This window comes from Cherax quadricarinatus, chromosome 8 (genome assembly GCF_038502225.1).
Source record: "Cherax quadricarinatus isolate ZL_2023a chromosome 8, ASM3850222v1, whole genome shotgun sequence".
NCBI classification, from domain to species: domain Eukaryota; kingdom Metazoa; phylum Arthropoda; class Malacostraca; order Decapoda; family Parastacidae; genus Cherax; species Cherax quadricarinatus.
The window spans coordinates 44,151,268-44,176,228 of NC_091299.1; the positions used below are offsets into that span (position 1 = coordinate 44,151,268).

Sequence of the window (24,961 nt, forward strand, 5' to 3'; positions counted from 1 at the left end):
GACAGGTCCTTAGCTTCGGACTATAGACCAATAATCCTTACCTCCATAGTGGGAAAAATTATGGAATCAATAGCTGCCAAGGCAACCTGTAGCCATCTTGAAAGGCATAAACTCATTAATAAATCTCAGCACAGTTTTACAAAGGGGCGTTCCTGCCTTACGAATTTACTAACTTTTTTCACAAAGGTATTTGAGGAGGTAGATCATGGTATTGAATATGATATGCTAAAGCTCCCGCTTCACACAAGGAAGGTCCGGGTTCAATTCCCGGCGGGTGGAAACATTTCAACACGTTTCCTTACACCTGTTGTCCTGTTCACCTAGCAGCAAATAGGTACCTGTGTGTTAGTCGACTGGTGTGGGTCGCATCCTGGGGGACAAGATTAAGGACCCCAATGGAAATAAGTTAGACAGTCCTCGATGATGCACTGACTTTCTTGGGTTATCCTGGGTGGTTAACCCTCCGGGGTTAAAAATCCGAACGAAATCTTATCACTTATCTTATATGGACTTCAGTAAGGCTTTTGATAGAGTTCCACATCAGACACTATTGAGTAAAATTAAGGCACACAGATTAGGAGGAGAAATTTTTTCCTGGGTAGAGACATAGTTGACAGATAGGCAGCAGGGGGTTTGCATCAATGGGGAGAAATCAGAGTGGGGGCGTGTCACGAGTGGTGTTCCACAGGGGTCAGTGTTGGACACTAAAATAGGTTGCCTAATTCATTCTAATGAGGACATTACAGCACTCCAGGAAGATTTGAATAGACTGATGCAGTGGTTGGAGAAGTGCAGTTTAATATAGACAAATGCAAAGTTCTAAACTTTGGAAAAGAAAATAACCATGCCACATATAAACTAAATAATGTAGATCTTAATATTACTGATTGCAAAAAGGATTTGGGAGTTCTGGTTAGCAGTAATCTAAAACCAAGAAATCAGTGGAAAAGTGTTTGCAATAAAGCGAACAGAATCTTTGGTTTCATATCAAGGAGCATAAATAATAGGAGTCCTCAGGTTGTTCTTCAACTCTATATATCCTCGGTTAGGCCTCACTTAGATTAAGCTGCACAATTCTGGTCACTGTATTACAGAATGGATATAAATGCACTGGAAAATGTACAGAGGAGGATGATAAAGTTGATCCCATGTATCAGAAATCTTCCCTATGAGGATAGACTGAGGGCCCTGAATCTGCACACTCTAGAAAGGCATAGAATTAGGGGGGATATGACTGAGGTGTATAAATGGAAAACAGGAATAAATAAATGGAATGCAAATAGTGTGCTAAAATTATCGAGCCAAGACAGGACTCGTAGCAATGGTTTTAAATTGGAAAAATTCAGATTCAGGAAAGATATAGGAAAGCACCGTTTTCCTATATCTTTCCTGTAATTTTAAAAATACTGTAGGTTGGATTAATACATGAGTAGGTGTGGGTGGGTGTGAGTTGGACCTGACTAGCTTGTGCTAATAGGTCTGATGTCATGTTCCTTCCTTAAGTGGATGTGACCTGACCTGACCTGGCTAGGTGGGTGATTGATTTAAGCCAGGAGGTGACTTGAACTTGCCTTGCATGGGCCAGTAGGCCTGCTGCAGTGTTCCTCTTTTCTTATGTTCTTATCATCTTTTCTTTTTCTATTTCCCACAAAGGTAGGCTAAGCCAAGAAAGGAAACACATTTCCAATTATTCATTCAATAATGCTTCCTAGAAGTGAGGGGACATCATAGTCCAAACGGCCCTTCAAAGAGCAAGCAATGTACAGTGTACTTCCCACCTTCAGAAGCTCATCTAACTGCTTTTCCTGTACACCTTCATAAATATTATGTGGCTCACATTCCAAACAACATGTCAAATCCCCCCCCCCCCAAAAAAAAAAAAAAAAATGCTTATGCTCACACATTCCTGCTGGATGCTCAAGCTCTTTCAAACCCTCACTCAAACCCTTCCTGGAACTGTCCCTACCCCCTCCCTTCCCTCTTTTCCAATCCAGATTTATACACTCTCAATCAACCTATTCTGTTCCATCATTTCCAATGAAGCAACCCAATTCTATAACCCCCTCCTCTGATTCTATCTCAACATCATATAATTTCTATGCTCCTCATTGTATACACATTGTAAAATATTCACATAACACACTGATCTCAACTATGATACCTCCACTGCATCTAGCTGCCTCCTCCTCCTCCTCCTCCCTGCAATATCCAAAAACCATGCCTCTCGCTCACCTAAAACTGTTGGTATCATTAAACTGGTACATCTCCATTTTGCCTTCAGTGATAAACTTATTTCTGTCTACAAATGACTCAACATTACACCAGATATTCCATCAACAACAACAACAGCAGTGGCAGCGACAGGTTTTCCAAGCTCTGCATTTTAATCCATCAACCCGAGCACATCAATGCTCATATGATGACCTAGTTGCAAGCACAACTACACTAACCAACGTAGCACCCAGAATGATCCAAGAATACCGACAGTGATACTGACATTTCAAGAAAATCGACGCTCAAAGAAAGGCTGCACTCTAAATTCAAAACACCACCCCGTTGCCAGACGAACACATACCCCAAGCCTTCCTGAAGAAAAGCTTCTCCGTCTTAACTCCAACAATTTCAACTGCTCCTGTCTTGCTGTGAAGCCAAATCTCAAAAGAAACACCAGCAGGATCGACAAGAAAACATCAAAAACTCGACTATTCAACTTGGCTACCCAGGATGCCAGTACATCCACCCCCTCACCACTGCCCAGGGTGACGTGTCATCAACAACAACAAACATGGATGCTACTGTTTCCCCCCTCAAACTTTCCTGGATTCCCTGATAGTCTCCCAGGAATGACCAACGACCCAGATAGACCATAATTAATGAAAAAAAAAAAAATCTTCATGATACACTAACACAGCAAGTAGCCAGGATGACACACCTTGAAAACAAAATTCTCAGCCTAGAACAAAAGTTAACATCCAGAATGGCTGATTTTGGCATGACCCTCCAAAGAGTCATAACCAGCCACACAGAGCAGATAACAGCTCTAAATACAAAGGTTGAGGAAGCAGTTAAAGAATGGAAAAGCAACTTGGACAATCAGCTAAATGACTACTTTACACTCCAAGATGACAAAACTGAGCAAGAGAAATTATCCAACACAGTAAAAATTAACACCTCACTCTTTCCCACTGAAATGAACCAGGTAAACAGCAAAGACATCACTATTCAGATAATACAAGACCAACTAAAGGTTATTGTACCAGTGACGGAAATAAAAGAAATGCAATTACTAGAATCTAATGGTAGAAAACAAAGTGTAATGATTAGATTCCATACACACAACATGAAAAAAGACCTAGTTAGTGCATCTATTAAAGCAAAGAAAGAGATTTACATAAATGGGTGTCTTACAAAAAAGCAGCAGAATCTCTTGTACAGTCAGAAAACTTAAATGGGAAAACAATGATAAAATCCACTAGTGCTTCACATGGGATGGAAAAATTCTAGTGAAGAAAACACCAGTAGGCCAATTGTATACCATAATAAATGAGAATGAACTATCAAGATTCCTTCTGGACACAAATCTCAGATACTGATTTATCACAATGCCCAAACAAACTCCTATGTTGAAGTGTATGTTGTTGCTCAATTATTGCACTAATTCCCCAGTACAATATTTACATAAGGTTAAAGAGGTTTTTGTGGCATTTATGGATTTGGAAAAGGCATATGACAGGGTGGATAGGGGGGCAATGTGGCAGATGTTGCAGGTGTATGGTGTAGGAGGTAGGTTACTGAAAGCAGTGAAGAGTTTTTACGAGGATAGTGAGGCTCAAGTTAGAGTATGTAGGAAAGAGGGAGATTATTTTCCAGTAAAAGTAGGCCTTAGACAAGGATGTGTGATGTCACCGTGGTTGTTTAATATATTTATTTATAGATGGGGTTGTAAGAGAAGTAAATGCGAGGGTCTTGGCAAGAGGCGTGGAGTTAAAAGATAAAGAATCACACAAAGTGGGAGTTGTCACAGTTGCTCTTTGCTGATGACACTGTGCTCTTGGGAGATTCTGAAGAGAAGTTGCAGAGGTTGGTGGATGAATTTGGTAGGGTGTGCAAAAGAAGAAAATTAAAAGTGAATACAGGAAAGAGTAAGGTTATGAGGATAACAAAAAGATTAGGTGATGAAAGATTGGATATCAGATTAGAGGGAGAGAGTATGGAGGAGGTGAATGTATTCAGATATTTGGGAGTGGACGTGTCAGCGGATGGGTCTATGAAAGATGAGGTGAATCATAGAATTGATGAGGGAAAAAGGGTGAGTGGTGCACTTAGGAGTCTGTGGAGACAAAGAACTTTGTCCTTGGAGGCAAAGAGGGGAATGTATGAGAGTATAGTTTTACCAACGCTCTTATATGGGTGTGAAGCATGGGTGATGAATGTTGCAGCGAGGAGAAGGCTGGAGGCAGTGGAGATGTCATGTCTGAGAGCAATGTGTGGTGTGAATATAATGCAGAGAATTCGTAGTTTGGAAGTTAGGAGGAGGTGCGGGATTACCAAAACTGTTGTCCAGAGGGCTGAGGAAGGGTTGTTGAGGTGGTTCGGACATGTAGAGAGAATGGAGCGAAACAGAATGACGTCAAGAGTGTATCAGTCTGTAGTGGAAGTAAGGCGGGGTAGGGGTCGGCCTAGGAAAGGTTGGAGGGAGGGGGTAAAGGAGGTTTTGTGTGCGAGGGGCTTGGACTTCCAGCAGGCATGCGTGAGCGTGTTTGATAGGAGTGAATGGAGACAAATGGTTTTTAATACTTGATGTGCTGTTGGAGTGTGAGCAAAGTAACATTTATGAAGGGGTTCAGGGAAACCGGCAGGCCGGACTTGAGTCCTGGAGATGGGAAGTACAGTGCCTGCACTCTGAAGGAGGGGTGTTAATGTTGCAGTTTAAAAACTGTAGTGTAAAGCACCCTTCTGGCAAGACAGTGATGGAGTGAATGATGGTGAAAGTTTTTCTTTTTCGGGCCACCCTGCCTTGGTGGGAATCGGCCAGTGTGATAATAAAAATAAAACAAAAAAATAATGTCAACCACATTGTAAACTTGCAAGGAAATAAAAAATTTCAATTTCAACTAAATATAACAAAAATCTTACACTATTCATTATTTAAAACAATGTTACAAGATTTTCAAATGGATTAAAAGGATGAAAATATACTTATCTGGCCATCCAAATGATAAAAATAATTTGTAAAACACAATGGCTGTGGCAATTCATCAACCAAACAATAGCAAACCAATATGTATTACTAAATTTACTTTTTTCATCACTTTTTGCAATTGCTGCCCCATAAATACAGATAACAATATAAATACTGAGAATCTTGCAAGGCTAGTGGTGTACTGTGGACCATATTTTTGTTATATCAGTGAACTTAGTTGGTAATATATTATATTAGCTTCTGAATTCTTTTTCTATACACAACCTTCCAAACTTAGAGAATGCACCTAACTTTCTTTTCTTGGTACAAAAAAGTCAAACATGCTCTCTATTAGTTTATGGGAACATTTTCTTCTTTCACACACACAAGGAACATATGTGAACACTATTCCACCACCTGGTTTCAGCATCTCACGTCACCATCAACCCCTGCCACTTTCCACTTTTAACTTCCTAAAAGAAAGATCACTTGCTAGTGGCACTTCTTATTCTGCTAGATCTTTCCCCTTTGCCCAAAACATGATACATATGTATTTCTGTCTTCATTTCATAACCCATATATAATATTAAAGGGTTCAACATTTCTTTACGTGAATATTAAAATGGTATAAAATGCCGACAGGTTGTTAGGTAAGACATGTATGCAACACTTAGGTATCTTTATTTCGAAACATTTTGCCTACACAGTAGGCTTCTTCAGTCAAGTACAGAAAAGTTGGTAGAAGCTGAAGAGATGTGAAGATGATGTAATCAGTCCATCACCCTTGAAGATCTAGTTTTGAGGTGGTCAGTCCCTCAGCCTGGAGAAGAGTATTTGTCCCATAGTCTGAAACAGTGTGAAGTTGAAGTGACAGTATGGAGCCTTATATACTGTCAAGAGGTGAGATGTAGGTGACTGGTAGAAACAAGGATGTAATCACTGAGAGGTCATGTCCTCTCAGATCCAACCACTCTCACTAGAAGTTGTCCAAGGTGTTTTCTGTTCTGTACCAAGATACCATTGTGTTGCAGTGTCTGACAGAGTGAATAATAAAATGGTATAAAATACCATTGCACATGTGTCTTACCTGACAACCTATTATTATTTTTTTATTATCACACTGGCCGATTCCCACCAAGGCAGGGTGGCCCGAAAAAGAAAAACTTTCACCATCATTCACTCCATCACTGTCTTGCCAGAAGGGTGCTTTACACTACAGTTTTCAAACTGCAACATTAACACCCCTCCTTCAGAGTGCAGGCACTGTACTTCCCATCTCCAGGACTCAAGTCCGGCCTGCCGGTTTCCCTGAACCCCTTCATAAATGTTACCCTGCTCACACTCCAACAGCACGTCAAGTATTAAAAACCATTCGTCTCCGTTCACTCCTATCAAACACGCTCACGCACGCCTGCTGGAAGTCCAAGCCCCTCGCACACAAAACCTCCTTGACCCCCTCCCTCCAACCTTTCCTAGGCCGACCCCTACCCCGCCTTCCTTCCACTACAGATTGATACACTCTTGAAGTCATTCTGTTTCGCTCCATTCTCTCTACATGTCCGAACCACCTCAACAACCCTTCCTCAGCCCTCTGGACAACAGTTTTGGTAATCCCGCACCTCCTCCTAACTTCCAAACTACGAATTCTCTGCATTATATTCACACCACACATTTCCCTCAGACATGACATCTCCACTGCCTCCAGCCTTCTCCTCGCTGCAACATTCATCACCCATGCTTCACACCCATATAAGAGTGTTGGTAAAACTATACTCTCATACATTCCCCTCTTTGCCTCCAAGGACAAAGTTCTTTGTCTCCACAGACTCCTAAGTGCACCACTCACCCTTTTCCCCTCATCAATTCTATGATTCACCTCATCCTTCATAGACCCATCCGCTGACACGTCCACTCCCAAATATCTGAATACATTCACCTCCTCCATACTCTCTCCCTCCAATCTGATATCCAATCTTTCATCACCTAATATTTTTGTTATCCTTATAACCTTACTCTTTCCTGACAACCTGTTGGTATTTTATACCATTTTAATATTCACTCTGTCAGACACTACAACACAATGGTATCTTGGTACAGAATAGTAAACACCTTGGACATCTACTAGTGAGAGTGATTGGATTTGAGAGGACATGACCTCTCAGTGATTACATTCTTGCTTCTACCAGTCGCCTACATCTCACCTCTTGACAGTATATAAGGCTCCATACTGTCACTTCAACTTCATACTCTTTCAGACTATGGAACAAATACTCTTTTCTAGGCTGAGGGACTGACCACCTCAAAACTAGATCTTTAAGGGTGATGGACTGATTACATCATCTTCACATCTCTTCAGCTTCTACCAACTTTTCTCTACTCGACTGAAGAAGCCTACTGTGTAGGCGAAACGTTTCAAATTAAAGATACATAACAATTGCATATGTGTCTTACCTAACATTTCTTTATATATTTAGCACTTAGCATTTATCTAATTAAAGGCTTACATTGGTTTGATTTTATTTATCATAGTCTAAAATATAGCAGTTACTGCACAGTATAATAAAATGAACCGATATATGTTTCTGCATACCTTTCATCAGCATAGAAGTCTAGTCTTCGATGTCTGTACTTCATTGCAAAACTCAAGACAGTTTAAGCAGCTTAAGTTTATGAGATTGAAGGCCAACATACATTGTACTACCTGTTTTGTATAGGTGCTTCTCAACTTACAATGGAGTTACGTACCGTTACATTATGTTACACAAGTTGAAAATATTCAAAGTCGCATACAATATGTATGAATATGATATGATAGCTTGTCAATGAATAAGTAAATAAATAATTGATGTAACTAAATACCATTATTGAAAAGTAAATAAAAATGAATGAAAGTTTATCTTACCAATAAATATACAGTACCATACAGGACAAAAAAAAAAATTCATCACACCATCATAAACTCGAAATATCGTATTTCAAACCATTGTAAAACGAGGAGAATCTGTATAGTAAAGCAGGCATTTTTACAATTAAAAACCTTTTTCCATCAACACTCCCTAATACCATAAAACAATACCTCTAGTTTCACGATGAAGACATACCTGATGGGTGGAAGGAAAGACGGTGAACAGGGCCTAAATGGGCATCATAATGTTGTAGTAATTTCCGTGTTCGAATATCATATATCTGAAATGAACATGTTTCTTTAAAGACTGATCTTTATTTTCCAAACTTCTAAATATTTTTTTATTAAAGGGGTCTGGGATGTTGGCAGTTTGGAGGGAATTCTAAACTGTCATATCTGAGCGCCTCTGCGAAGACAGTGATTATGTATGAGTGATGGTGAAAGTGTTGAATGATGATGAAAGTATTTTTCTTTCTTTCTGGGGTTTTCTTTCATTTTGGGTCACCCTGCCTCAGTGGGAAACGACTTATGAGTTAAAAAAAAAAAATTATTTCTATAACTGATCCTACATGACAAAACTTGTGCAGTATCTCTTAAGAGAATTTTAAAAAAATCTACAAACTGTTAAAACTGACTAAGACTATTACAGTACCCATGCCATTCAAATCTCTGCTCATATAAAATGCTAACTCTTTTTAAAGCATACTACCACCCCCTAGGAAGACCCACACCAATCATCTAACACCCAGGTACCAGGTGGCTCATGACCTGGTAGGCAAAGTTCTCACGTCACATGCTGAGTGTCCAGGTTTGATTCCCAGCAAGGGTGGAAACATTGGGCGTGTTTCCTTACACCTGTTGTCCTTGTTCACCTAGCAGTAAATAGGTGTACTTGGGTGTTAGGCGACTGGTGTGGGGGCACATCCTGGGACAAAAATTTACCTAATTTGGCCAATATGCTCTGCATAACGAGGGGGCTTTCTATATAGTAGTATGTCACTGATGTCAGCTAGGCCTGTATATCTTGTACATGCACTTGTAAAAATAAAGATATTATTATTACTTTCTCCAAGGTAGTACGTTGGTAGACAGCAATCGCCCAGGGAGGTACTACCGTCCTGCCAAGTGAGTGTAAAACGAAAGCCTGTAATTGTTTTACATGATGGTAGGATTGCTGGTGTCCATTTTTTTGTCTCATAAACATGCAAGGTTTCAGGTATGTCTTGCTACTTCTACTTACACTTAGGTCACACTACACATACATGTACAAGCATATATATACACACTCCTCTGGGTTTTCTTCTATTTTCTTACTAGTTCTTGTTCTTGTTTAATTCCTCTTACCTCCATGTGGAAGTGGAACAGAATTCTTCCTCCGTAAGCCATGCGTATTGTAAGAGGCGACTAAAATGCCAGGAGAAAGGGGCCAGTAACCCATTCTCCTGTATATATTACTAAATGTAAAAGGAGAAACTTTTGTTTTTCCTTTTGGGCCACCCCGTCTCAGTGGGATACGGCCGGTGTGTTGAAAGAAAGAAAGAATTATTACTTTCTACCAGGTGAACAAAGGCATTTGCCCAAACATTTCTACTTGCTTGGGACTATATCTGTCTCCATTGGTTGAGAGTTGAAGACACTACCACTGAGCTATGAAACACCTTGGAACATTCCCAAACAATTTCAAGCATTATCTCTCAACTGTGTAATTTAGACTTTTACAGAAATGAATGAAGCAACCTTTATCTTGCACTACATGAATGGGTTATGACTGTCTTGACAGCAAGGACCAAATGGAATTGCTAGGAAAGGAAAAATACAAATACAAAAAAAAAAAAAAAAAGTATGCACGGAAGAGCAAATTTCACAACCAGTATAACTGCGACCTACTTCTAACTAACCCTTTCAGGGTTTCGGCCGTACTAGTACGGCTTACGCACCAGGGTTTATGACGTACTAGTACGCCTAAATTCTAGTGCCCTCAAATCTAGTGAGAAAGCTGGTAGGCCTACTTATGAAAGAATGAGTCTAAGTGGTCAGTGTGCGCAGTATAAAAAAAAGTCCTCCAGCACACGGTGCGTAATGAGAAAAAAAAAAGCTTTGACCGTGTTTTTGGATTAAAACAGCAACTTTGCACTGTATTTTCGTATGGTATTTATTGTTTTATTCTAGTTTTCCTGGTCTCATTTTATAGAATGGAAGACATATTACAGAAATTGAGATGATTTTTGACTGGTTTTACAAAGAAAACTACCTTGAAATTGCACTCAAAGTAGCAGAAATGTTCATTTTTTACCAAAGTTCAAAAGTAAACAAGTCATGCTATGCGTCCAATACACGTCAAACGCGCTGATAATATTTATACCATTTCTACACCAATGCAGTAGTCTGCATAACAGTAAATCTTCTAATTTTTTGTGAGAATAAAAATTCAAAGTGGAAAGCAAAAGAATGTAAGAGGGGCCTGGGGACGTGACTAATGAACAGAGGAAATGTTATTTTAGTGCCAGGAATGTCTTTCTTGTTTATTCTGGACCCTATCTGGAAATTGGCATCTTTTGAAATTTGTGTGAAATTGACAAAATTGCTAAATTCTGACCACTGTATTGGATAGTTGAAATCGATAAATGGGTGGTTTCTTGTACTCATTTGATAGAAAAAAACGGAGCTCTAGCAAAATAGTTATGATTTTTGTCGACAAGTACACTGGAATTGACCGAAAATAGGGCTCAAAGTGGGCAAAATCACCGATGCATAAACATCGTCAAGACCGCTAACTTCACGAGAGCATAATTCCATAAGTTTTCCATCAAATTTCATACTTTTGGTGTCATTATGATTGGGAAAAGATTCTCTATCTTTTCACAAGAAAAAATAATTTTTTTTTTTTTTAAATTTGGCCGACCCTGAGAATAAGTCTCTGAGAGGGCCTGTCAACCCTGAAAGGGTTAAAGATCTCTCAGTGACATCAAAATAATACATTTAGATCAACATCTTTTCAACCACTCAATCCAAAATTATAAAAATAATTGTGAAAGTGAGATTGAGGTTAACAGTGACAAAAAGGAAGTGTAAAAAAGAGCACTATAAAATATTTAATAGTGGTAGACTACTAGAATATGATCAAAGAGGAGGTACTGTGCACTACCACTGACAACTTAATATAAAATTATTTGACAATTTAAACACTGAAGATGGGGAAATGGAACACTAATGGGAGTAAGCAATCATTGTGCACTGTTGCTCTGATGCATTTCACTGCATCTGTTAATGATTCCAGGAATAAATGCCCTGGCAGTGAAGCTCAGACCAGACCTCCTAAATTGGAAGGAAAAGACTTAGGAATAAGAGTAATTAAAAAAAAAACAGTTAAGAGTACACTGAATTCAAGAACATTTTCAAGTTTCGCCTACTTTCATAACTGTTCATGGGACGAAAAGAAAAGATCAGAAATACTGCCAAGAGTGCAAAACACTTAACAGGCTCTTCCCTTACACATTTGTATGACAGGATGGTAGGACCTCCTTTGATGGGTACTGGCTATCAAACTGCTACCTACACTTTATAGAAATAAAACTAAAGGAAAAAGAGATAGAGAACTGAGAAGACAATGCACAGGAAATCAGTTTGGAGTGCTTTGAGGCCTAGCTGGAATCTAGCACCACAATAAATTGCCATAGATTTATAACATACTAAAGAAAATATGTAAAAAAATTTATAATCACTCAATTTCTTCCAATTTTATGTCATGTCTTGACCCTGGGTTTGGTTAATCTCTGCTACACACCATTGGGTAGAATTCATTTTTTTATGCAATCATACTGAAATTTTTATAATTCTATATAACAAGACTAACAAGATATTTTCTTCAAAAAATTTCCAATTTTCAAATTTTAACCAAAGGGCTTAAAAAAAAAAAAATGTTTTTGGTCTTAATAATCAAATGAAATAGTGTATACTATTGAAATAAATATAGTAGTCAAGAAATAATTTTAAGACATAATGAGAAGACTCTCCATGGGAAAATGGAACAGAATTTTTCCTCCATAAGCCATGCGTGTCGTAAGAAGCAACTAAAATGCCGGGAGAAAGGGGCTAGTAACCTCTTCTCCTGTATACATTATTGAAGTTAAAAAGAGACACTTTTGCTTTTCTTTTTGGGCCACCCTGCCTCGGTGGGATATGGCTGGTTTGTTGAAAGAAAGAATGACAAGACTGAAGTATGGAGGCAGAGGGACAATGCCTTATGTTTTAAAGAAATATTCAACTGCACTATTAAACTCTGGATATCATAAAAATTTAAATATCATAAACCAGAAGATAAAAACAAAATGGCCAATAGTATATCAGTATTCAGGATAGTAGAGAAGACCCCTTAAACTACACAGGTCAATCTAACAGGCATGATCACCTATTTCTAGTTGCAACAGCATTTCATCTTAATTACAGAGAAGTGATTAACAAGTAGGGGGTCATATAGTGCTTGGGGAATGAGACAACCAGGTTTGATATGAGCCCCTCCCTTGAGGGAAGGAACAGATTTTTGTAACATTAATTGGGAAGTGCTGACCCTTACGGGTCATACGGTGCATGGGGAATAGAAAATATGGTCATCAGGTTTAATCAGAGGAAGGGGAAAATGACCACAATTCCTTGGACCAAGAGTACTGCTGTTGCAAACAAATTAAGTACTGAACCTGTAAGGGTTATACACGGCTCCTTGGATCAAAAGCACAAAATGCACCTGACCTCTGCATTACTTAAGCTATTCCTCACATCTCTAATGTGCTTTAACCCTTTGACTGTTTCAGTCGTATATATACATCTTACGAGCCAATGTTTTCGACGTATTAATATGCCAAAATTCTAGCGGCTTCAAATCAAGTGGGAGAAAGCTGGTAGGCCTACATGTGAGAGAATGGGTCTGCACGATGGGTGTGCACAGTATGAAAAAAATCGGGGACTTAGTGGTGCATTGCGGGAATGCCATTTTAGTAGTCCTAGTTCACCATGCCTTGCAGCAAGAAGTACCTTTCTCCCCAACTAATTGGAGGTCTTCTGTTCCCAAGTGATAGCTCTAACACTGATGGAAGTGCCAGTGAAAGTGAATTTCATTGTTTTGTGGAGGGTGTGACCAAAAGCAGTGTCCAGGATAACGTAATTAGTGATGAAAACCCAGACAACCCACAACTTTCCACCTCTGGTGCTGGGCCATCTCATTCACATGCACCTGTACCAGGGTGAAAGAGGAAACTATTTTCCCATGTACAGGACTCGGATGTGAGCAGTGAAAGTGATAGTGATTTCCAAGCTATTAAAATCAGTTTGAGTTGCAACAGTGAGGGGGAATATTCTCTAGTGAAGTGGCAGTATGTTCAATGCAGCATGCATTCTGGTAGTGTGCCATATGCAATTCCAAGGGGAGTAGTAAATCTCGGAGGACATCCTGTGACCCTACACCACGAACTGATAGTGAAGATGACGATATTGTTACAATAGGGATAGATAATGTGCGTGGGGCAGCTGGTGGTGGTGTTGGCATGCGTCATGTGGCACCAGGAGCAGGCCACGGTGCTACCCACGCTGCTAACTCAGCACAGTCACAACAAAAGCCACCCTCAACCACCCCCACACTCCCACAACCACAACCACATGTCAATATCCAGTACCCACCAGCAGACTGCATCTGGGATTGGGAGGAAGGTGCCAATTTTGTTCCCAATCCCCATCACTTTGATGAAACACGAAGTGGAATACGGCCATCGTGTACACTTGGAAACAATGCCACTTAACTACAATGCTTTCAGTTGTTCTTCAATGAATGCCTGATGAACATTATTATCAGGAAAAGTAGCACATGCAGTATACTTCGAATACACCACGGCAAACACAATTGTTTCACCAAGATCATGGCTACACAAGTGGAAGGACACAACTGTGGCAGAGATGTATCTGTTCTTTGCCACAACAATGCTTATGCCACATGTGTATATGCACACTGTCACCACATACTGGTTGACAGAACACCTGATTTCAACCCCAGGTTTTAGTGATATTATACCAGTGAATCGATTTCGGCTACTGTTATGTATGCTACACTTCTCAGACAAAACAAGGCTTGACAGAAATGACAAGTTATATAAGATCAGCAATGTGTTTATGTACCTGTAACAAAAGTGCTGTATGTATTTTTATCCCTTCAGGAAGCTTGTTATTGATGAGTCTTTGATTTTGTTCAAGGGCAGACTGTCGTTCAAGCAGTATGTACCAAGCAAGAGGAAATGCTTTGGTATAAAGTTATATGTACTGTGTGATTGCAAAAGTGGTCTGGTTTTGGATATAACTGTGTACACTGACAGTAATACATTGAGAGATACCAGAAAGTTACTGGGTATCTCTGGTGATGTGGTTAGAACAATGATGGAACCATATCTTGGTAAGGGGCATATATTATATACTGATAATTGGTACACAAGCCCTTCAATCAGTGATTTCTTGTGAGTGAACATGACAGACGTGTGTGGCACAGTGTGAGCATAAGCCTAGGTTCGATGCAGGCACTCGTAGAGGTGAGGTGCAGGTGTTTGCTGCCAATGACATCATGGCATTTCAGCGGCATGACAAATGTAATGTCACATTGTTGACATCAGTTCACCGAAACGAAATGGCAGACAATGACAGGCAGAATAGAGAGACCAATGAACCCATTCTAAAACCTACAGCTGTGATGGACTACAACCTCAATATGCACTTAGTGGACAAATGTAACATGCAGACTGGGTTTGCTGATTGTGTTTGCAAGAGTTATATGTGGTACATAAAGCTTTTCTCCATCTTGACATTTCCATGTGGAATGCTTATAATATGTACAAGTTGAAGACCAACAACAAACCAAAATATGGAGAATTTTGTTTGTCAGTCATCTGACAAATAATATTCATGTATCAAGGAACACCTGCAACAGACCAGCGCCCAAGAAACTAGCAACACATACCCTCTCATCTGAGTCCTGGTGATCACTACCCCATACAACTGCCTCCTACTACTTTCAAGAAAAGTGCTCAGGTATTTTGTCTGTGCACATACCACAAAACGCCCACAAAAACCCAGAGACACTCGTTTTATGTGTGAGGAGTGTAAAACACCACTGTGCATAACACCATGTTTCAAAGAATTCCACAAGCTGCAGCAGTTCTAGGAAAGTGTCCAATGACTGTACATTTGTATATATATTATGGAACAATAGCAATAAAAAAAAAATTGTATTGTTGGTTTGTGTAAACAAGTTTTGTAAACATATAATGATACTAATATTTGAGCAGTTATTGTGTTGCAAACGAGTGTATATGTGTATATATGTATATTGCACCTTACTTTGGTCTCACAGGCCACAAAAGTTATTTGGAAAAAAGAAAATATTGGAAAATACAAGAAACTTCGAATGGGAGTAAATATAAGTGTACCTGGTGAGTGTACCAGCCATATCCCACCGAGGTGGGGTGGACCAAAAGCAAAAACGAAAGTTTTGTCTTTTAAATTTAGTAATATATACAGGAGAAGGGGTTACTAGCCCCTTGCTCCCGGCAATTTAGTTGCCTCTTACAACATGCATGGCTTACAGAGGAAGAATTCTGTTCCACTTCCCCATGGAGATAAGAGGAAATAAACAAGAACAAGAACTAGAAAGAAAATAGAAGAAAACCCAGAGGGGTGTGTATATATATGCTTGTACATGTATGTGTAGTGTGACCTAAGTGTAAGCAGAAGTAGTAAGATGTACCTGAGACCTTCCATGTGTATGAGACAGAAAAAAAGACACCAGCAATCCTACCATCATCTAAAACAATTACAGGACAGTAGTACCTTCCCGTGTAGTTTCTGTCTACCAACCTACAACCTAGGATTATTGTAATTATTATATTAATTTTATCTTTTTATTTTTAATGAAGATTAGTTCAGTTATTTTGCTGAACATTACAGCACCTTTAAATGTTAGCTCACAGCCTGGTACCCTCTCACAGAACAACTCACTTTAACAGAATTATTTGCATTAGCTGCAGCAATACAAGTGCCTGAGGGATGAAAAGCAACATGATTTGATGAGCCTTTCAGTTCTGGGAAAGTATGTATTGTACTTGCTGTATGTATATCATGAAGCTTGACTGATTTATCATCTGCACAGGAAACCAGCATTCGCCCATCAGGAGAAAATCTCACACATCGTACCTGCAAGAGAATTACAACTGATTTAGAGTGAAAACTTGAAAAAAAAAAATAATGTCATAAATACAACAGATTTATTCACTCTGAGTGTTCTTCATTTGCTTACACTCAGTGCTGCTGCTTGATGATCAACTCGTATACATAGTGGAAACTTTTAGTAGCCACTATTTAAACTATCCTATGTGAAACTTGTATAATTTATCCCCAGTGTATGCTAAAACAATTATTTTGATTAAGTTTGTAAAACTATATTTTGAGATCCTGAATAAAGCTTCTTATGAATAAACAAGAATGGGCGGGGACTGAAACTATGACCCTAACTGGTAGCAGGTCCCCATCCAGTTTTATGTTTATTCAATGACAGTCGTTCATTACGACTTACCAATGGGGTGCATCAAGAAATATAACCCCATATTGTATGAAAGACAATCTTCAACTTTCAAAATAAATACCCTCACAGAATGTTTCTATTATACTGGAACACTACCAGTGTTTTATTGTGTAAATGTTTGGTATTATTTCCTCTTTCACTAAACATTTCCAAAGAGCATTTTTGTAATAATTATATTTTTTATTAACATTTTGTCCATTTCTCCACTAAGACAGGGTGACCCGAAAAAGAAGAAACACTTTCAACATCATTCACTCCATCACTGTCTTGCCAGAGGCACACACCTACAATTGTACAGTTAAAAAACTGCAACATCAACACCCCTCCTTCAGAGAGCAGGCACTGTACTTCCCACCTCCAGGACTCAAGTCTGATTTTCCGGCTTGCCGGTTTCCGAGTCCCTCCATAAATGCTACTTTGCTCACGCTCCAACAACACAGTCATAAAGAACATTTGTCTCCACTTGCTCCTAATATGCTCATGCACGCTTGCTGCAAGTCCAAGACCCTCATATACAAAACATCCTTTACCCCCTCCCTCCAATCTTTCCTAGGCTGACCCCTACCCTGCCTTCCTTCCACTACAGATTTATATGCTCTCCAAGTCATTCTATTTCATTCCATCCTCTCTGTCTGAATCACCTCAACAACCCCTCCTCAGCCTCTGGATAATACTTTTAGTAACCCTGCACCTCCTCCTAATTTCCAAACTATGGATTCTCTGCATTATATTTACACCACACATTGTCTTCAGACACGGCATCTCCACTGCCTCCAGCCTTTTCATTATTACAACATTCACCACCCATTTTTCACACCCATGTAAGAGCACTGGTATAACTATATTCTCATACATTCCCTTGTGTTTCCATGGATGATATTCTTTGTCTCCACAGACTCTTCAGTGCACCACTCACCTTTTTCACTTCATCAATTCTATGATTCACCTCGTGTAATAATTCTCCATACAAAATACAGATAACTTTCCTAAACAGCTTATATGCCATATCTGCCAATTATTCTGATATTAATTTGTAAGAAAAATATACAAGAGTGAAGAATAGAGAGTTAATGTAGCACAAGTATATAATGTCTGAGGAAGGTAAAGCTGAAAATTGCATATGGAATATATCCCGAGATAACTAACGAGAAACAGAAAGAACTACAAGACTGTAGATAAGGCTACCTGGAGTCTCTTCTGCCATGGTCATCACAAATATACAACATACTCACAATTACATTTTAAATAGGCAGAAAGACTTATAATACTAACCCAGTTAGTGTGTGTTGGGATAGAGCATACAAATTTATGCCTATGCACAGTCCAAATTTTTATTGTTTTGTCATCAGAACCAGTCACTAATTGCTGACCATCTGGGGAGAAGTGCACTGAGCGAACTGCTGCATTGTGCGCTCGAAATTCTGTAGAGTCCCCTGAAATTGCAAAACATTAATTATTACAGTATTACATTTAAACTGAGAGCAGTAGGCTAGTAGACAGCAACCGCCCAGGGAGGTACTACCGTCCTGCCAAGTGAGTGTAAAACAGAAGCCTGTAATTGTTTTACATGATGGTAGGATTGCTAGTGTCTTTTTTTCTGTCTCATAAACATGCAAGATTTCAGGTACGTCTTGCTACTTAGGTCACTACTTCTACTTAGGTCACACTACACATGCATGTACAAGCACATGCATATATATATATATATATATATATATATATATATATATATATATATATACAGTGGACCCCCGCTTAACGATCACCTCCAAATGCGACCAATTATGTAAGTGTATTTATGTAAGTGCGTTTGTACGTGTATGTTTGGGGGTCTGAAATGGACTAATCTACTTCACAATATTCCTTATGGGAAAAAATTCGGTCAGTACTGGCACCTGAACATACTACTGGAATGAAAAAAGTTCGTTAAGCGGGGGTCCACTGTATATATAATATATATATATAATATATATATATCTATATATTATATCTATATATATATCTATATATATATATATATATATATATACAGTGGACCCCCGCATAGCGAACGCCTTGCATAGCGAACAATCCGCATAGCGGACGCTTTGTTCGCTAAAATTTTGCCCCGCATAGTGGACAAAAACCCGCTCAGCGGCCTTCGTCCGAGACGCGTCCAATGTGCGCCCTCAGCCAGCCTCACATGTGCCGCCCGTCCCATTGTTTACCAGCCAGCCTCCGCGGTAACATTCAAGCATACACTCGGAATATTTCGTATTATTACAGTGTTTTCGGTGCTGTTTGTGGAAAATAAGTGACCATGGGCCCCAAGAAAGCTTCTAGTGCCAACCCTACACCTCAAAGGGTAAGAATACCCATTGAAATGAAGAAAGAGATCATTGATAAGTATGAAAGTGGAGTACGTATCACCGACCTGGTCAGGTTGTACAAGAAACCAAAATCAACCATCTCTTCTATTGTGGGCAAGAAAACGGCAATCAAGGAAGCTGTTGTTGCCAAAGGTTTAACTGTGTTTTCGAAACAAAGATCGCAAGTGATGGAAGATGTTGAGAGACTCTTATTGGTGTGGATAAATGAAAAACAGCTAGCAGGAGATAGCGTCTCTCAAGCGATCATATGTGAAAAGGCTAGGAAGTTGCATGACGATTTAATTAAAAAAATGCCTGCAACTAGTGATGATGTGAGTGAATTTAAGGCCAGCAAAGGTTGGTTTGAGAGATTTAAGAAGCGTAGTGGCATCCATAGTGTGATACGGCATGGTGAGGCTGCCAGTTCGGACCACAAAGCGGCTGAAAAATATGTGCATGAATTCAAGGAGTACATAGAAACTGAAGGACTGGAACCTGAACAAGTGTTTAATTGTGATGAAACAGGCCTGTTCTGGAAGAAAATGCCAAGCAGGACCTACATTACTCAGGAGGAAAAGGCACTCCCAGGACATAAGCCTATGAAAGACAGGCTTACTTTGTTGATGTGTGCCAATGCTAGTGGTGATTGCAAAGTTAAGCCTTTATTAGTGTATCACTCTGAAACTCCCAGAGCGTTCAGGCAAAAGAATGTCCTCAAGGATAATTTGTGTGTGCTGTGGAGGGCAAACAGTAAGGCATGGGTCACTAGGGAATTTTTCTATAACTGGTTACACCATGCATTTGCCCCCAATGTGAAAGATTACCTAACTGAAAAGAAATTAGACCTTAAGTGCCTCCTGGTGTTAGACAATGCCCCTGGTCATCCTACAGACGTGGCAGAGCGACTTTATGGGGACATGAGCTTCATTAAGGTGAAGTTTTTGCCTCCTAATACCACTCCTCTCCTGCAGCCCATGGACCAGCAGGTCATTTCCAACTTCAAGAAACTGTACACAAAAGCTCTGTTTCAAAAGTGCTTTGAAGTGACCACAGACACTCGATTGACTCTAAAAGAGTTTTGGAAGGATCACTTTAATATCCTCAATTGTGTAAACCTTATAGGTAAGGCTTGGGAGGGAGTGACTAAGAGAACCTTGAACTCTGCTTGGAAGAAACTGTGGCCAGAATGTGTAGACAAAAGGGATTTTGAAGGGTTTGAGGCTAACCCTGAGAGGAGTAGTATACCAGTTGAGGAATCAATTGTGGAATTGGGGAAGTCCTTGGGGTTGGAGGTTAGTGGGGAGGATGTGGAAGAGTTGGTGGAGGAGGACAATGAAGAACTAACCACTGATGAGCTGATAGATCAACTTCAAGAGCAAGAGGCCAGACCTGGGGAAACTGGTTCAAAGGAGGGGAGAGAGAAATTGAAGGAATTGCCTACTTCAAAGATTAAGGAAATGTGTGCAAAATGGCTTGAAGTGCAAACCTTTTTTGATGAAAATCACCCTCACACAGCTATTGCAAGCCGTGCTGGTGACTGTTACAATGACACTGTTGTGAACCACTTTAGACAAATCATAAAGGAACGAGAGGTACAGGCCACTATGGACAGATATGTTGTGCGAAAGAAGTCCAGTGACTCTGAAGCTGGTCCTAGTGGCATTAAAAGAAGAAGGGAAGTAACCCCAGAAAAGGACTTGCTACCTCAAGTCCTAATGGAAGGGGATTCCCCTTCTAAACACTAACACTCTCTCTCCCCTCCTCCCATCCCATCAATCATCACCAGATCTTCAATAAAAGTAAGTGTCATGTAATTGTGCATGCCTTTTTCAGTTTGTGTGTACTAAAATTAACATTTTTTTGTGGTAAAAAAAATTTTTTTTCATACTTTTGGGTGTCTTGCACGGATTAATTTTATTTCCATTATTTCTTATGGGGAAAATTAATTCGCATAGCGAACATTTCGCATAACGGCCAGCCCTCTTGCACGGATTAAGTTCGCTATGCGGGGGTCCACTGTATATATATATATATATATATATATAGATATAATAGGCAAGAGGCGTGGAGTTAAAAGATAAAGAATCACACACAAAGTGGGAGTTGTCACAGCTGCTCTTTGCTGATGACACTGTGCTCTTGGGAGATTCTGAAGAGAAGTTGCAGAGATTGGTGGATGAATTTGGTAGGGTGTGCAAAAGAAGAAAATTAAAGGTGAATACAGGAAAGAGTAAGGTTATGAGGATAACAAAAAGATTAGGTGATGAAAGATTGAATATCAGATTGGAGGGAGAGAGTATGGAGGAGGTGAACGTATTCAGATATTTGGGAGTGGACGTGTCAGTGGATGGGTCTATGAAAGATGAGGTGAATCATAGAATTGATGAGGGAAAAAGAGTGAGTGGTGCACTTAGGAGTCTGTGGAGACAGAGAACTTTGTCCTTGGAGGCAAAGAGGGGAATGTATGAGAGTATAGTTTTACCAACGCTCTTATATGGGTGTGAAGCGTGGGTGATGAATGTTGCAGCGAGGAGAAGGCTGGAGGCAGTGGAGATGTCATGTCTGAGGGCAATGTGTGGTGTGAATATAATGCAGAGAATTCGTAGTTTGGAAGTTAGGAGGAGGTGCGGGATTACCAAAACTGTTGTCCAGAGGGCTGAGGAAGGGTTGTTGAGGTGGTTCGGACATGTAGAGAGAATGGAGCGAAATAGAATGACTTCAAGAGTGTATCAGTCTGTAGTGGAAGGAAGGCGGGGTAGGGGTCGGCCTAGGAAGGGTTGGAGGGAGGGGGTAAAGGAGGTTTTGTGTGCGAGGGGCTTGGACTTCCAGCAGGCATGCGTGAGCGTGTTTGATAGGAGTGAATGGAGACAAATGGTTTTTAATACTTGACGTGCTGTTGGAGTGTGAGCAAAGTAACATTTATGAAGGGATTCAGGGAAACCGGCAGGCCGGACTTGAGTCCTGGAGATGGGAAGTACAGTGCCTGCACTCTGAAGGAGGGGTGTTAATGTTGCAGTTTAAAAACTGTAGTGTAAAGCACCCTTCTGGCAAGACAGTGATGGAGTGAATGATGGTGAAAGTTTTTCCTTTTCGGGCCACCCTGCCTTGGTGGGAATCGGCCGGTGTGATAATAAAAAAAAAAAAAATATATAATATATATATATATATAATATAATATAATATATATATATATGTATATATATCATATATATATAATATATATATATATATATATATATATATATATATAGTATATAATATATATATATATATATATATATATATAATATATATATATAATATATATATATATGTATATATGTATATATATACATATACATATATATATATATATATATATATATATATACTTATATGCTTCTAAACTGTTATATTCTGAGCACCTCTGCAAAAGCAGTGATAATGTGTGAGTGTGGTGAAAGTGTTGAATGATGATGAAAGTATTTTCTTTTTGGGGATTTTCTTTCTTTTTTTGGGTCACCCTGCCTCGGTGGGAGACGACCGACTTGTTGAAAAAAAAAAAAAAAAAAAAAAAAAAAAAAAAAAAAAAATGTATACATATATATAATCTTTTTTTTTTTTTTTTTCAACAAGTCGGTCGTCTCCCACCGAGGCAGGGTGACCCAAAAAAAGAAAGAAAATCCCCAAAAAGAAAATACTTTCATCATCATTCAACACTTTCACCACACTCACACATTATCACTGCTTTTGCAGAGGTGCTCAGAATACAACAGTCTAGAAGCATACACATATAAAGATACACAACATATCCCTCCAAACTGCCAATATCCCAAACCCCTCCTTTAAAGTGCAGGCATTGTACTTCCCATTTCCAGGACTCAAGTCCGACTATATGAAAATAACCGGTTTCCCTGAATCCCTTCACTAAATATTACCCTGCTCACACTCCAACAGATCGTCAGGTCCCAAGTACCATTCGTCTCCATTCACTCCTATCTAACACGCTCACGCACGCTTGCTGGAAGTCCAAACCCCTTGCCCACAAAACCTCCTTTACCCCCTCTCTCCAACCCTTTCGAGGACGACCCCTACCCCGCCTTCCTTCCCCTATAGATTTATATGCTTTCCATGTCATTCTACTTTGATCCATTCTCTCTAAATGACCAAACCACCTCAACAACCCCTCTTCTGCCCTCTGACTAATACTTTTATTAACTCCACACCTTCTCCTAATTTCCACACTCCGAATTTTCTGCATAATATTTACACCACACATTGCCCTTAAACAGGACATCTCCACTGCCTCCAACCGTCTCCTCGCTGCTGCATTTACCACCCAAGCTTCACACCCATATAAGAGTGTTGGTACTACTATACTTTCATACATTCCCTTCTTTGCCTCCATAGATAACGTTTTTTGACTCCACATATACCTCAATGCACCACTCACCTTTTTTCCCTCATCAATTCTATGATTAACCTCATCCTTCATAAATCCATCCGCCGACACGTCAACTCCCAAGTATCTGAAAACATTCACTTCTTCCATACTCCTCCTCCCCAATTTGATATCCAATTTTTCTTTATCTAAATCATTTGACACCCTCATCACCTTACTCTTTTCTATGTTCACTTTCAACTTTCTACCTTTACACACACTCCCAAACTCATCCACTAACCTTTGCAATTTTTCTTTAGAATCTCCCATAAGCACAGTATCATCAGCAAAAAGTAACTGTGTCAATTCCCATTTTGAATTTGATTCCCCAAAATTTAATCCCACCCCTCTCCCGAACACCCTAGCATTTACTTCCTTTACAACCCCATCTATAAATATATTAAACAACCATGGTGACATTACACATCCCTGTCTAAGACCTACTTTTACCAGGAAGTAGTCTCCCTCTCTTCTCCACACCCTAACCTGAGCCTCACTATCCTCATAAAAACTCTTTACAGCATTTAATAACTTACCACCTATTCCATATACTTGCAACATCTGCCACATTGCTCCTCTATCCACTCTATCATATGCCTTTTCTAAATCCATAAATGCAATAAAAACTTCCCTATCTTTATCTAAATACTGTTCACATATATGTTTCAATGTAAACACCTGATCTACACATCCCCTTCCCACTCTGAAACCTCCTTGCTCATCCGCAATCCTACATTCTGTCTTACCTCTAATTCTTTCAATTATAACCCTACCGTACACTTTTCCTGGTATACTCAGTAAGCTTATTCCTCTATAATTTTTACAGTCTCTTTTGTCCCCTTTCCCTTTATATAAAGGGACTATACATGCTCTCCGCCAATCCCTAGGTACCTTCCCCTCTTTCATACATTTATTAAACAAAAGTACCAATCACTCCAACACTATATCCCCCCCTGCTTTTAACATTTCTGTCATGATCCCATCAGTTCCAGCTGCTTTACCCCCTTTCATTCTACGTAATGCCTCACGTACCTCCCCCACACTTACATTCTGCTCTTCTTCACTCCTAAAAGATGGTACACCTCCCTGACCAGTGCATGAAATTACCGCCTCTCTTTCTTCCTTAACATTTAAAAGTTCCTCAAAATATTTTCGCCATCTTCCTAATACCTTCATCTCCCCATCTACTAATTCCCCTACTCTGTTTTTAACTGACAAATCCATACTTTCCCTAGGCTTTCTTAACTTGTTTAACTCACTTCAAAATTTTTTTCTTATTTTCATTAAAATTTCTTGACAGTGCCTCTCCCATTCTATCATCTGCTCTCCTTTTGCACTCTCTCACCACTCTCTTCACCTTTCTTTTACTCTCCATATACTCTGCTCTTCTTATAACACTTCTGCTTTGTAAAAACCTCTCGTAAGCTACCTTTTTCTCTTTTATCACACCCTTTACTTCATCATTCCACCAATCACTCCTCTTTCCTCCTGCCCC

The 24,961-nt window shown here is 39.5% G+C and overlaps 1 protein-coding gene across 3 annotated transcripts in view; it reads right to left on the minus strand.

Annotated features, from left to right (window-relative positions):
• LOC128685270 (POC1 centriolar protein homolog A) overlaps positions 1-24,961 on the minus strand; it is a 103,755-nt gene that overhangs the window by 41,344 nt on the left and 37,450 nt on the right. For all 3 annotated transcript variants that reach the window (XM_070083047.1, XM_070083046.1, XM_053771764.2), the window contains 3 exons: positions 17,971-18,131; positions 16,116-16,310; positions 8,284-8,368 (listed from right to left, as the gene is read on the minus strand). In XM_070083047.1, the coding sequence (XP_069939148.1) occupies positions 8,284-8,368; positions 16,116-16,310; positions 17,971-18,131 (441 nt within the window). The remainder of the gene's footprint in view (positions 1-8,283; positions 8,369-16,115; positions 16,311-17,970; positions 18,132-24,961) is intronic.